This window comes from Garra rufa, chromosome 11 (assembly GCF_049309525.1).
Source record: "Garra rufa chromosome 11, GarRuf1.0, whole genome shotgun sequence".
In the NCBI taxonomy this organism is placed as follows: domain Eukaryota; kingdom Metazoa; phylum Chordata; class Actinopteri; order Cypriniformes; family Cyprinidae; genus Garra; species Garra rufa.
Genome location: NC_133371.1, coordinates 887,955 through 902,912, shown reverse-complemented (window position 1 = coordinate 902,912; position 14,958 = coordinate 887,955). Strand labels below are relative to the sequence as shown.

The 14,958-nt window shown below is 42.3% G+C and overlaps 1 protein-coding gene across 1 annotated transcript in view; it reads right to left on the bottom strand.

Annotated features, from left to right (window-relative positions):
- Positions 1-14,478, bottom strand: part of LOC141346068 (transmembrane protein 255B-like) — a 48,435-nt gene extending 33,957 nt beyond the window's left edge. The window contains exons 1-3 of the mRNA XM_073850981.1: positions 14,379-14,478; positions 12,713-12,855; positions 1,179-1,241 (exon numbers count right to left, since the gene is read on the bottom strand). Coding sequence (XP_073707082.1) covers positions 1,179-1,241; positions 12,713-12,855; positions 14,379-14,436 — 264 coding nt within the window. The 5' untranslated portion in view covers positions 14,437-14,478. The remainder of the gene's footprint in view (positions 1-1,178; positions 1,242-12,712; positions 12,856-14,378) is intronic.
- Positions 14,479-14,958: the final 480 nt, after the last annotated feature.

Below are 14,958 nucleotides of genomic sequence, written 5' to 3'. Positions count from 1 at the left end.
TGCCTCTTAAGCATGCAGAATGATGAATCGAATTAATTGTGCAGCCCTATTCTGACGGCACCCATTCACTTCAGAGAATCCATTGGCGAGACAGTAATGCAATGCTACATTTCTCCAAATCTGTACAGATAAAGAAACAAACTCATCTACATCTTGGATGGCCTGAGTGCAAGCACATTTTTAGCAAATTTAGATTTTTGGCTGAACTATTCCTTTAACCCGTCAAGGTAGATCAATCTATATCAGTGATAATTATGTTGTACTTTCCGAGCTCACCGTTACGTCACTAATTCACACAGATTATGCAGCATCTTGGGCTGTTTTTAAGCAGCAATTGGAGCAACCTGAATTCACCTACATTACTGGAATCAATCAACAGACACCATGAGGAAAATGGTTTAATTACAACGCAAAAAAAGCTTGTGTGAGAGTTAGGTCTTGCAGTTAGGTTTAGTGATGGAAAATATCTTAAACTCATTGTAAAGACAATAAAAGTTAATGGAAAGTCCCCACCACAAACCAGATGTGTGTGTGCGCAAGTTTGATTATACTTGTGAGGGCCAAATGCCCTCACAAACATAAAGAAACATGTTAGAAACCCTACTGTGAGGACATTAAAGTGTCCACACGATTTGATAGGCTCATGAATCAGCTTATAAACCAAATTATGTTTTTTATTAAACTTACTAACAGGTTTGTGTGAGGGTCAGATTTAGAGGTAGCTTTGGTTTTTGTGTGGAATTGTGTGTGCTCTCAGACATATAGACAACCTTTATGACTTTTTCTGATTATAACTTTATGGGTTTTTGAAGTTTAATTTTTTTATGGTCAAGTGGTATGGAACTTTAATGCATTCATTCAGTCACTCAAAATGATCTTAAAACATCCTTTAACCGATCAGAGCCAATCATTCGGCAGAGCTGTGGAACAAAAACGGTTATCTTGTGTTTTTAAAAGCTTGTGCTTCACATATTTGCACGTTGGAAGCGTGAGATTCGAATGTTTTCTTAACCAGAGCCAAGAAAAAGGAAAATAAAACAAGGGTACATATTTTGTGAAGCATAACTAGAAATGACCATGGCAGGATGACAAGGTATCATGCTGAGCAGGATCATAAAACAGGAAGACACAACCCAAATGATGATGGAAGACTGAAAATGTTACATTGTGATATCTACCAGCTGCTTGCGGTTTTCCTCTAGGCATAGTCCAAGAACTCCCAAGAACGATCCAAACGCCAACTGCAATCAGCAGACAGACATGAATGTAAAAAGAGAAACAAATAATGCAAAATACTCTAGGGAGCATAAGCATGACCGTTCGAGCGCTGGAAATCATTATCTTGGTTTCAATACATTTCAAGCTAAATGATTTATGGCATTCACTCAAGCTTAAATGACAAGTAAATATGAAGGGGAAGTCTGAAAACCAAATATTGCAAGGATTATGAGATTACATCCTGTTGCAGAGTACATAATCCTCTCTTTCCTCAACATCCTGCTGATAGCTAATTGGAAGATCCAATCATTTTGGATGCAAAACTTCTTCATGAGATGTGACACACTGTAGCTGTACTTATAGTCCAAGTCTCCAACAGGATATCGACAGCAGTTGTGGAAAGTTTCACAGACCATTCAAGTTCACATATGGAAAAAGAGATGTTTTGGTAACACAGTATGCGGTTTACTTCTCACTGTCAGGCTGATTTCATCATCTTCTTTTTCCTGCTGTGAACCCATTGACAACATTTGACATTGTAGCAACAAGAAGCCTCTTGTTTATAATGTCTGAACAGCCTTGAGCTCACAGATGAAGTCACTAATGCAATTCATTCATTGGGAAAACGCACGTTTGAGTACTATTAAGATGCAACCACTGACTCTTCTAGGATTGGTTCGTAAAAAAAGGGGAGGAGGGTGATTTTTGACAATATTTTAAAAGTAAAGGTTCAAAAATGTTTTTTTTTTGCAGTGATGCCATAGAAGAACCATTTTTGATTCCCCAAAGAACCTTTCAGTGAACAGTTCCTAAAGGAACCATTTCAAAGAACATTTGAAAAATTTAAAGAACCTTTTTTAACTATAAAGAACTTTTTCTGCATTTGAAAGGTTCCATGGATGTTCAGGGTACTTCATGGATCCATTGATGTCAATAAAGAGCCTTTGTTTCCCTATCAGTCGGTCTCTTCAGCGTCTCGTTGAGACCGACAAATTGGGATCTCGCCTAGAGAGACCAATCTACTTTTTGTATATACAAACGAGCCAATGAATATTGGCATGCATGATTGCAGCCAGCTGCAGCTGATCACAGCGTGAGCATATAATGCGCAGCAGGTGCATTGCATAGACAAGCTTTCTCTTCGGAGCTGGACCAGTCTACCGAAGAAGAGTCATCGAAGCTGTTTTTTTCAAAAACCAACGTCTCTTTTTTCTTTTTGTGTTGGTGGCACGGCGCTTCAGCGGCGGTGGTCTTCCGTGTCGAGTGGAAGCACACAGCTGGTTTGCACCACCCACCTTCTGTGTTGCTGTGGCCATCTCCCCTGTGCGCTTCAGCACTAAAAGAGCAAATTCCCTAAAAGAGCGAATTTCAAAAGAGCTAAACGGGTGAACGTCTTTATAAAGACGAGGCATTTACATCATGCCTTTTTCCCCGTGTGTTTCTGGAAGCGGCCATTACCTGGCGCCGGGCGATGGCTATGATCGCTGCCTCACGTGCCTAGGTACTCAACACGCTGAGGCGGCGTTCTTGGATGAGTCATGCCCCCATTGCGGGAGGATGACCATCACGGAGTTGCGGACCAGACTCCGCTTCCTTCAAAGGCGCGGGGTTCCAGTCCCTCTGACCAGATCGAACGTTCCTCCCGGCAAATGCCGAGGGGGCGTGACGTCTGGAAGCAGGGGGCTGGCCGGTCTGACGGTAACGGTGAGGAATTGACGGTGAAGTTCCTCCTTCCACCGACGCTCCGCTGCCACTGGAGCTTCCGGGAGAGCGGGCTGGGCCTCCTCTAGGGGCATCGCCCGTTACTTTCGGGGCTCCCCCCAACGACCGGAATTCAGTCGTAGCTTGGAGGGAGAGCCAGACTTCTCTGGGGAGGATGACGGCACACTGTCGTCCGCTGGGCGGTCAGCTGTGCCGGATACCGACCCGGAGAAGATGGCTACGCTTGCCCGGGCCGCCGAGAGGGTAGGGCTTGAATGGAATCCTCCATCACGTCCCGAGCCCTCCCGGCTGGATGACTGGTATCTCAGGGTGGCCCGCGCTGGTTCTTAGCATCCCACCCCAGTGCCTTTCTTCCAGGAAGTGCATGAGGAGCTCACTTTGACGTGGAAGGCACCTTTTACTGCCCGAAACCGTTCGAGTGGGACCTCCTCCCTCACCACCCCTGATGGCAGACCAGCGCGGGGCTATACGGGCGTCCCGCCGGTGGAGCGTGCGGTCGCAATGCAACTGTGTCCGGGCGCCTCTTCCACTTGGCGGGGCAAGAACACGTCGCTCCCTTCCCCAGCAGTTCTCCGCCGCCAAGAAGCAGACTGAGGCCATCAGTCACATCCTGCCCCAGCGTGCAGCTGCTGCCTCCAACCAGCCGCCAGCGGCACCTCGGTCTGCTAGTCACCGAGGGCGGCCCTCGGCTTCCGCCTCCGCTCCACAGCAGCAGCCTTCACAACGCACCGTGGAGCCGGTTGCCGAGCAACCGTCCCCGGCCCGTCCATGCCCCCACAAAGACCAGTGGAAAGCGCAAGAGCAGGAGGCCCTGAGACGGGCGACCCAGAGATGGAGGATGCTGCTCTTCGGGAGATGGTGACCGCACCACTCCTTCCCCCGGAGGAGGGCCAGGCGGAGAATCTTTTGTTTGTTTTTTCCCCGCCCGAATACTCGACAAAAGAGCAAATTTCTCTATCTCTAACTGCGGGGAGCGCGCGGGTCATCCCTGCGCCTCACCCATCCTCCCCCTTGCCAGTGAGCGATGATGGGCGGTTCGAGAGTGTTGCAAGACGGACTACTCATGCACCATCGCCTCATGCGCAGGTAAGCGTCTCACACACACAACACACAGACGCTCTGACCCAATTCGGACCGGCAACGAGACGCCCGGGCGGGGTCCCTGCGCCCCACATAGCAGAGGATCTCTTTTCTCGGTATGGAACTGGACTCGGTCAGCCAGACAGCACGCCTCACACAGGAACGTGTTCAGTCGGTGTTGAACTGCCTGTATACGTTCAAGAGCAGGATGGCGGTCCCACTGAAACAGTTTCAGAGGCTCCTGGGGCATATGGCAGCAGCAGCGGCTGTTACACCGCTGGGGATGCTCCATATGAGACCGCTTCAACACTGGCTTCATGGCCGAGTCCCGGGGAGAGCGTGGCTACGCGGTTTCTTACCGGGTTCAAATAACACCGGCTTGCCGCCAAACCTTCTTCCCGTGGTCAGACCTCTCATTCCTACGGGCAGGAGTACCCATGGAACAGGTCTCCAGGCATGCTGTGATACACAGGGATGCCTCCACCACCGGTTGGGGAGCCACGTACGACGGACAGGCAGTTTCAGGGGTTTGGACGGGCCCCCAGCTAACTTGGCACATCAACTGCCTCAAGTTGCTTGCAGTACGTCTCGCCCTGCTCCGACTCAAGGGGCACCTACGAGGCAAGCACGTGCTGGTCCGTATGGACAACGTTGCGACTGTTGCGTACATCAACCGGCAAGGCGGTCTACACTCCCGTCGCATGTCGCAACTCGCCCGTCATCTCCTCCTGTGGAGTCAGAAGCATCTGAGGTTGCTTCATGCCATTCACATTCCCGGGTTGCTCAACCGTGCGGCCGACGCGCTCTCACGAGCTGTGCTTCAGCTGATTTGGAGATGCTTCGGTGAGGCTCAAGTAGATCTATTCCGCTCCCTGGAGACAGCCCACTGCCAGTTCTTCTTCTCCCTGACAGAGGGAACACTCGGCACGGACGCACTGGCATGCAGTACTCCCTTCAGAGACCAACTGGTGAGCCTGCCAGCGCTGCCCTCGGAGGAGGCAAACCCAGCTCTAGCTTTGCTTTGTCCCGTCCGAGCACTAAGATGCTACGTTGACCGGACACAAAGCTTCAGGACCTCAGACCAGCTCTTTGTGTGTCATGGAGGCAGGCAGAAGGGGAATGCCGTCTCCAAGCAGAGGTTGGCCCACTGGATAGTGGATGCCATTACCATGGCCTATCAGGTTCACGGTATACCCTGCCCCCTCAGGCTGAGAGCACACTCAACTAGGAGTGTTGCATCCTCCTGGACGTTGGCTCGTGGCACCTCGCTAAATGACATTTGTAGAGCGGCGGGCTGAGCAGCCCCTAACACATTCACAAGGTTTTATAGCCTTCGTGTAGACACAGTCTCCTCCTGTGTTCTCACCTCAAACGGGTAGAGGCACAGAGAGGCCTCGGGTCGGCTTGCTATATTGCTCCAGAGTAACCTGAGAGTAGCTCTGTCGAGTTTCTCCGCTGAGCTTGACAGCCGACGTAGCGGAACGTCAGGCGTCAGGCCCTCACTCGATGAATCCTTCAGAACCGGTAGAGGGCTAGGCTCTACGTAGAGACTTAACTGCATCTCTTACGATTTCCACACTGCGCCCTAGAGGCTGTGTGTTTCCCCGGTAGATCTTCTACCAGTATATGAGGGTTCAATCACCTCCAATCTTCCATATATCCTGAATTGAGTTATATGTGTATTGCTCCGAACCTCCTATTGGAAGGACGTGCTCCAGCTTCACTGAAATTGGTGGTGCTATGTTATATGGTGACTGGCTTTCCTTGATGCGAGCCCCTGGCCAAGCCAGTAACGGGACCCAGGAGGCCCGCTCAGGACACTGGAAGGGGCAGCAGCCACAGCGCTTTGTTAGGGATCCCAATTCGACGGTCTCGACGAGACGCCGAAGAGACCGACTGATAGGGAACGTCTCGGTTACGTATTGTAACCCTCGTTCCCTGAAGGAGGGAACGGAGACGTCTCGTCCCATCGCCGCGGCTCCTGTACCACCGCTGTACGGCCGGGCCAGTCCCGGCTCCTCAGCGAAACCTTGTCTATGCAATGCACCTGCTGCGCATTATATGCTCATGCTGTGATCAGCTGCAGCTGGCTGCAATCATGCATGCCAATATTCATTGGCTCGTTTGTATACACACGAAGTAGCTTGGTCTCTCTAGGCGAGATCCCAATTCGTCTGTCTCGACGAGACGTCTCCGTTCCCTCCTTCAGGGAATGAGGGTTACAATACGTAACCGAGACGTTTTAAGAGTGTAGGGCTGCTCGATTACGGCGAAAATCATAATTACAATTATTTTGGTCAATATTGTAATCACGATTATTTAACACGATTATAAGTGGGTCCAGAACTTTATATGATTGATTATTTAAAGACAGCAATGCAATAAAAAAAAGATACAAATGAGATACAAAGATTTTAATGTAATGTAATTAACTTTTCCGTGTTTTGTTCCATCTCTGAATGCATACACAGAAAAGGGCAAGTTCTCTTTCGTGCTTTTAAAAACACAAATAAATATTAATAAATCATTTCATTTTATCCCATTTTATGCAAGTCACGTTAGATGATTTTATTGATTTGCATGTGAAATTAGGCTTTTATAGAGGAGCAAAAACACAAAAAGGGAGCGGTATCGGGAGTAATAATCATTTTCTCAATTATTGTATTTTCATAATCGTTTAAAGCTGAAATCAAAACTGAATTTCGATTAATTGCACAGCCCTACATTATTTAATCATGTTGCTTTGAACCTGTATGACACACTTTCGACTAGTTTTTAAGTTTTATAAAGGATGCAATGTATAAAATAAAAGTGTATTATTTGAACCTGATTCTAGCAGTAGCCATTGATGAGAAACAGAGATGCAATGTGGCATGAAAGTACTTGGGAAGCTAATCTGTTGCATTGTGGGTGAGTTGCAGAGGTCTCTTCATTTGCCAGGAAACAGCAGTAGTAAGAACAGGTCTTGGCGAAAGTTCTCCTTAGTATGTGTTGTGCAAATGATAGACTCTTGGCTTTCTTTATGGGTGAGCTGGTTGAGTTATTGACTGAAATCATAAGGTCTTAACACGGTTGGAATGAAGTTGGAATGAACAACGGCATAGACATTGATAAATTCATCTTTAGATGATTGGGTGTAGTATGACCTGAAAGAACAATAGTAGGATTTTTTTAGAGTTGATGATGTTGCTAAGTACAAAGAGAATAAAAGAGGTCCGAGAGCTGAACCCTGTGGAACTCCAGTGGATAGTCTGGTGTGGAGAGGATCATTTTTATCTAGCAGAATCAAGTCAAAACAACAATGCACCATACTGACTTTCATTTTATGCAAAAAAAAAAAAAAAAAAACGACTTTCTGGTAAACAGCCAGGGAAGCCAGGACAACATATTTCAGCCACCAGAAACAACAGAGCCAGAGCTCCATTCACCAGACACATTATCCCTCTCTCCAGCATCTCCACTTCTAAGCTTCTCACAGAAAATGGAGGAACTGGTATATGCTGGAACCAGACTCTCCCACTCTTTTGCTGCAAGCCCCCAGTTACCAACTAAAAAACGGCGGGCACCACAACAACCAAAGCCTGTGGGCCCAGCTTGCCCTCCTCCTCCTGTGAGAGCTCTCCGGCCGCTGCCACAACGTCAGGGCCCAAACCCTCCTCTGTCTGATGTGAGTGAACCAAAAACAAATGATAACAGCTCTCAGTGATATGTGTCGGGTCCCCGCTACGATAGCAGCAACACTCAGGAATGTTTACAGAACAAGCGGGATCCAAGTGTGCCTGTAGTTTTCCCTATTTCTGTTTTAATATGTGATAGAAAGTCTAAAGCCTTCTCAAGTCGTACAGTTGACCCATCTAATCTGAGGCCTATTAGGCATCAAACTAAGATTGCTTTAGAGACAAAAAGTAATGTCATCAAGCTAGCCTTTTTAAAGGAACACTCCACTTTTTTTGGAAATAGGCTCATTCTCCAACTCCCCCCGAGTTAATAAGTTGAGTTTTACCATTTTGAAATCCATTCAGCTGTTCTCCTGTTCTGGCGATATCACGTTCAAAAATGACCAACGAGTTTTGATATTCGTCCTATTTAAAACTTGACTCTTCTGTAGTTATATCGTGTACTAAGACCGGTGGAAATGCAAAGCTTCAATTTTCTAGGCTGATAAGATTAGGAACTACACTCCCATTCCGGCGTAATAGTCAAGGAAGTTTGCTGCCGTAATAAGGCTGAAGCAGGAGCAGTAATACCACGCATCACATGTGCAAATGCTAAACTTGATGGGAACTCATTTCTGATAATACTCCGCCTGCTTCAGCCATATTACGGCAGCAAACTTCCTTGACTGTTATGCCGGAATGGAAGTGTAGTTCCTAATCTTATCAGCCTAGAAACTCGCAGCTTTGCATTTCCACGGGTCTTAGTACACGATATAACTACAGAAGAGTCAAGTTTTAAATACAACAAATATGGAAACTCGTTGGCCTTTTTTGAACGCGATGCTACTGGTCTAATAGGATTCAATGATCTATGCTAAGCTATGCTAAAAGTGATATCGCCAGAACAGGAGAATGGCTGAATGAATTTCAAAACGGTAAAAATCAACTTATTAACTCGGGGGGAGTTGGAGAATGAGCCCATTTCCAAAAAAAGTGGAGTGTTCCTTTAAACATTCGTGCACTAAAAAATAAATCACTTCTGATCAATGATTTTATAACCACAAACAACCTGGATTTTATGTTTCTAAATGAATCATGGCTAGAAGACAGCTGCAGCGCAACAGTCCTCAATGAAACAGCCCCTCCTAACTTTACTTTCATGAGTGTCTGCAGAGCTGTTAGGAGAGGTGGAGGTGTAGCTGCTCTTTTCAAAGATGTCTATCAATGCAAGCAAGTGTCATTTGGTCAGTACTTGTCTTTTGAATATCTAGGGATTGTGCTGAAAGGTGCTCCACACATTCTATTTATCATCATTTACAGGTCCCCAAAATTGAATCAGCCTTTGTTGAGGAGTTCACAGTTTGACTGTTTTGCTATTGCAGGGATTTTAATGTTCACATAGAAAATGCAGAAATCAAAACCACAAAAGAAATTATCATGGTTTTGAGCACTTTTTGCTAACATTGAGAGACTAACAAACCCCCCTAGTCAAATCCCTAGTGAACTGCTCTCCGACAGCAAGTGCAATGAGTTTGCTTCCTTCTTTTCTGAGAAGATCAATAATATCAGAAAGACAATTAGCTTACCCTCAAGTTATGCAGAGGACAGACAGATCCGACCGCAATTTCAAAAAGAAATCACTATGTCTGCTTTTGAAGCAATCGATAGCAACATTTTGGAAGAAAAAGTACAGCACCTAAAATCGTCAACCTGTTACCTTGACACACTTCCCACATCTTTTTTCAAAAGTGTGCTTAACTGTTTAGAAGCAGATCTCTTAGAAGTGGTGAACACCTCACTTCTTTCTGGGACGTTTTTCAAACTCCCTGAAAGCTGCAGTTGTTAAGCCCCTTCTGAAAAAGAGAAATCTTGATAACACCATATTGAGCAACTATAGACCAATATCAAATCTTCCTTTCATAGGCAAGATTATTGAAAAGGTTGTTTTTAATCAGCTGAACCACTACATAAACTCAAATGGAAATGGTCCAGATATCCAATCTGGTTTCAGACCACATCATAGCACAGAGACAGCACTCATAAAGATAATAAATGATATTTGCCTAAATTCTGATTCTGGCAAAATATCAGTGCTGGTATTACTAGATCTCAGTGCTGCGTTCGACACTGTCGATCATAACATTCTTCTAGACAAACTGGAAAACTGGGTCGGGCTTTCTGGGATGGTTCTCAAATGGTTCAGGTCATACTTAGAAGGGAGAGGCTATTATGTTAATATAGGAGAGCATAAGTCTAAGTGCACGTCCATGACATACGGAGTCCCACAAGGCTCAATTCTGGCGCCACTGTTGTTCAGCCTGTATAAGTCAAATAATGAGAAAGAACCAAATTGCATATCACAGCTATGCAGATGATACCCAGATTTACCTAGCCTTATCACCAAATGACTACAGCCCCATTGACTCCCTCTGCCAATGCATTGATGAAATTAACCGTTGGATGTGCCAAAACTTTCTTCAGATAAACAAGGAGAAAGCAGAAGTCATTGCATTTGGAAACAAAGATGAAGTTCATAAGGTAAATATGCGTACCTTGATGCTAGGGGTCAAAAAACAAAAAAATCAAGTCAAGAATCTGGGTGTGATTCTGGAGTCAGACCTCAGTTTCAGTAGCCATGTCAAAGCAGTAACTAAATCAGCATACTATCATCTCAAAAACATTGCAAGAATTAGATGTTTTGTTTCCCGTCAAGATTTGGAGAAACTTGTTCATGCCTTTATCACCAGCAGGGTGGACTATTGCAATGGTCTCCTCACTGGCCTTCCCAAGAAGACCATTAGACAGCTGCAGCTCATACAGAACGCTGCTGCCAGGATTCTGACTAGAACCAGAAAATCAGAGCATATCACACCAGTCCTCAGGTCCTTACACTGGCTTCCAGTTGTGTTTAGGATAGATTTTAAAGTACTTTTACTTGTTCATAAAGCACTCAATGGCCTAGGACCTACATACATTGCAGATATGCTCACTGAATATAAACCTAACAGACAACTCAGATCACTAGGATTGAGTCAGTTAGTAATATCAAGGGTTCACACAAAACAAGGGGAATCCGCTTTTAGCCATTATGCCACCCACAGTTGGAATCAGCTTCCAGAAGAGATCAGATGTGCTAATACATTAGCCACATTTAAATGCGGACTCAAAACTCATCTGTTCAGTTGTGCATTTATTGAATGAGCACTGTGCTGCGTCCGAACAGATTGCATTATTTTATGTATAATCATTTTTACTGTGTTAATTAATTTTAAATCAATTCTTAAATCATCTTAAATGTTCTTACATTTTCTGTTTTTATTGTTGTGATTATTATTTTAAATTTTTATGTTTTTTTTATGCTATTTTGATTTTAATTCCTTTAATGTACAGCACTTTGAATTGCCATTGTGTATGAAATGTGCTATATAAATAAACTTGCCTTGCCTTGGCAGAAGAGTAAAGGCGAAATCCAGTCATTTTGGAAGATTTTCCCATGCAGAGTTTGCAACAGATTCAAGTTAAACATACAGATTTGCCACAGTAGCTGTGTTTCCATTACAGATTTGCGCAAAACTTTGGCGATATTTTATAAATGTCGATTAAAAAGTATTTCAAAATTACAGCGTTTCCATTAACCGATGTTATGCGAAGGAAACGTATTATGCGATAAGTCATGGCAATGGATTTTAGTGGGATTTTGGCTATATTTACTTGAATGTGTAAATGCAAAAAAAAAAAAAAATGTTTCCATTGCCGTTTTGCGAAATATTCCTTTTTCGAATTGCCTGAAAAACCACCTCATGCAAGCGTAAAAACTTTGCAATAAATGGGAGTTTTTGTGCAATTTACGCATTTCCATTAGGTGTATTTTCAATGCGCAATTTCAATTTGCGCAATTTAAAGTGTGATGGAAACGCGCCTATAGACCAATAGGAAGCGGCTTGGTTTAAAAGTAACTTCTTTGTGAGCTGTGATTTATTAATTGCTGTTCTATTGACAAAATATAATGGCCACAAATTTTTTACAGTAATGTGGTATGTGACAAAATGACAATTTTCATACTCATAGAATAAGAGATTAAAATGTAGAAGAACCTTTTTTGTCTGAATGGTTCCATAAAGAACCTTTCTGTTTCACAAAAGGTTCTTTGTGGAAAAAAGGCTCTTCAGATTAAGAGAGAGATGGTTCTTTAAAGAACCTTTGACTGGTTCTTTGTGGAACCAAAAATGGTTTTTCAATGGCATTGCTTATAAACCCTTCAAAGCACCTTTATTTTTAAGAGTGTATGTGTTAAATTTGATTCTATAAATGAAGGAAATCAGTGTGTGGGCCGATAATCACATGTCAAAGACCAAAAAAAATTACAAACATGTACACAAATCAATTTGTTTGATTTATTGCATTTAATGTAAGACATAATTTCTTTGGTAATAACCGTAATTATATCATCTTTAAGCACAGGCTAAATCACGAATCTGTCTAGAAAAGAGCTGAGCTGATGAGATCCAAGATGACTTAATCCAAAACAGTATTTATAAATTGCATTTCAGATAAAACTTAGATTCTCCTGCCATTCCAGAGTGTGTGGTTTTCTCATGAAAATTAGTCTTGGAAAGGTTCGGTTGGTCTCTGTCTATTTTGGCAACATCCATGAGTTTTAAATAGAGTCAGAGCAGTGGATTTGGATTGGGTTGCTGAGGGAATTACTGCTGCAACAAAATTTGTGTTCTTTTTGACAGACGATCAGTTTCAAATTACTATTCTTTTATCAGATTTTGGTTCGACTGAATGAGACATACATAGTACACTTTGATCTCGCTGGATGGAATGGAATCTACATTGAGACCAGAATAAACTAGAGCTCCCCAAGGGATGCACAAAAAGATTGAGAATGTCAACAGGTCTCATAGTTCGACAGAACACCAAAGAAAACAAATACAAACAGGAAACAAAAAACGAACAAACCAACAAATCAATATTTCTATTTTAACATTTTTTCCACCAAATACGAATCAAAACGTGATTATGCCACTTACAATAATTCCTGACATGTATCCTGTGATGCTGACGCTCTCAGTGCGTGTGCTGGTGTAGATACCCATCACTACAATGAGCAAAGACAGACATAACATGCCTGAAACCAGCCACTGAGCCTTTCTTCTCCTCATCCTCACTGCATCTACCAGACAGAGAGAGTTTTGGAGGAAACTCATTTAAAATGATTGCAAATCAATAACATAAACAGTTTATATCTGCTTAAACACATCGTACAGGTGTTCTCCCTTGACCAAGTAGCCTGACAAACTCAGTTTACATATGAAATCATCCTCTGCCCGTGAGAAACAATTCTTGGCTTTTTCTGGATTTCTAGACTGAATTTTGGACGGTGATATCTCATCACCTCCACTCCAATTGTTTATGATTCAAATGATTATGACACATATGACATGCATTGTTGGCGGTAACGCATTAGAAGTAATGCAAGTTACGTAATAATATTACTTTTTCCAAGTTACTAGTAAAGTAACGCATTCATTTTTAATTGACAAGAAAATATCTGAGTTACTTGTAACTTTTCCCCATTTATTGATTAAAAGCTCTCCTGTCCCCATGTTGAGAGAAATTGTGAGTAAGATGTTACTTTAGTTCTAGAATAAATGAACATGCATTAATTCATCTCACCCACTAAACAGATACAGTGTTCTTCAAAATGAATAAAAACAGTGAAATTCAACGCAAACCTGCAATAATTAATAATGTTAAATAATACAAATAACCTTTATGTATTTAATCCCATTTTATTAACCGATGTCTTTGCTGCCGACCTTCGATGATCCAATTCATCCATACTAATAAGCAAAAATGACTCAAGATAATTTAACATTCGTTTTCTTATCTTTTTTATTGCTGAAGAGTTGACATCTTTTCTTCTGCGGTCTACTGTACAGACGTCAATTTACTTTTCTCTAAGCCTGAGGCTTTTGGTGTAAAAAGGCTTTTATATTTGCCAAAAATAGAACTTTTTATATTAAAAACAAACAAGCAAGCCTTGCCCAGATTTAAAAAGTAACACAAAAGTAACGTAACGCATTACTTTCCATAAAAAGTAACTAAGTAACATAATTAGTTACTTTTTTAGGGAGCAACTCAATATTGTAACGCATTGCTTTTAAAAGTAACTTTCCCCAACACTGATGACATGCATTACCTAGCTTTATAACTCATGCCATTTTTAAATAATGAATCATTTTTGTCAAATTAGGTCTCGCTTTATCTACTTTATTAATTTAAAATGTATTAAATGCACCTTTTACATCCTAAAAAGACATAGTTGAAGCTTGGTCATATCCACTATGAGGATGTCAGACATATGAAAACATTTTAAAAAGTGACAAAAAATGTTAACGAGGTGTATATTTGATTGTCTACTGATATTTAAAAGAGAAGCAATCATTAAAATCCACTTTAATGTCCCACTGACATTACCTGAACCCATTCAGTAATATACACATTCTGTTTATCAAATGTAAGATTATAAAAGAGAAAGACATACTTTATTTGCACGCAAAAATTTGACCATTTTATTTCTTGCATTTATAATATTTTAAATTCAAAAACACTTTCTAATCTACTGATTTTAAGATTTTCTCACGCTTAAATGGAATATATTTTTGACATTTCATTGAAACCCATTACACTTACCTGCAGCAGTGTGAGGAGGAGCGGGGTCGCGTCGGGTCGTTTCCTGTGCGTTTGTCATTTCTCCCAGTTAATGTTTATAATCCAACCGATCTCACTCACTGTGTAAATCCAGACTGTGCGCGCCACCGAGACTGCTGAAGCTTTTATACACGTGCCCGCGCTCTCCGGGGAATTCAGGGTCGTAAAATTAGTGCCTGAATACAATGCACAGCTCAACTGGAACTCATATAACCTGGTAGTGTTACGTGATATTTTTTTAGAGTTTGAGGCAGTCTTTTCTGACTATTTTGATTATTTGACTTATTGGTTTGTAATGTTTTTACAGAAATTGGATCAAGCAGATTACTAACGGCAAAATATAGCGTAATTTAGATTATTTGTGGGCTAGTTATACTTAAATTAATGTTTTTTTAGAGTAGATTTATATTTAATTTTTTTGTAAAGACATAAACGTTTAAAGTGTTTACTATAAAAAAAGCTATAGAATAGTAAGATTATTGTAGCCTACTTAGTTGTTAAAAACATTTGACCCTTCTGTGACAACAAAAGCCATTAATAAGCCTACTATATTTCTGCCATA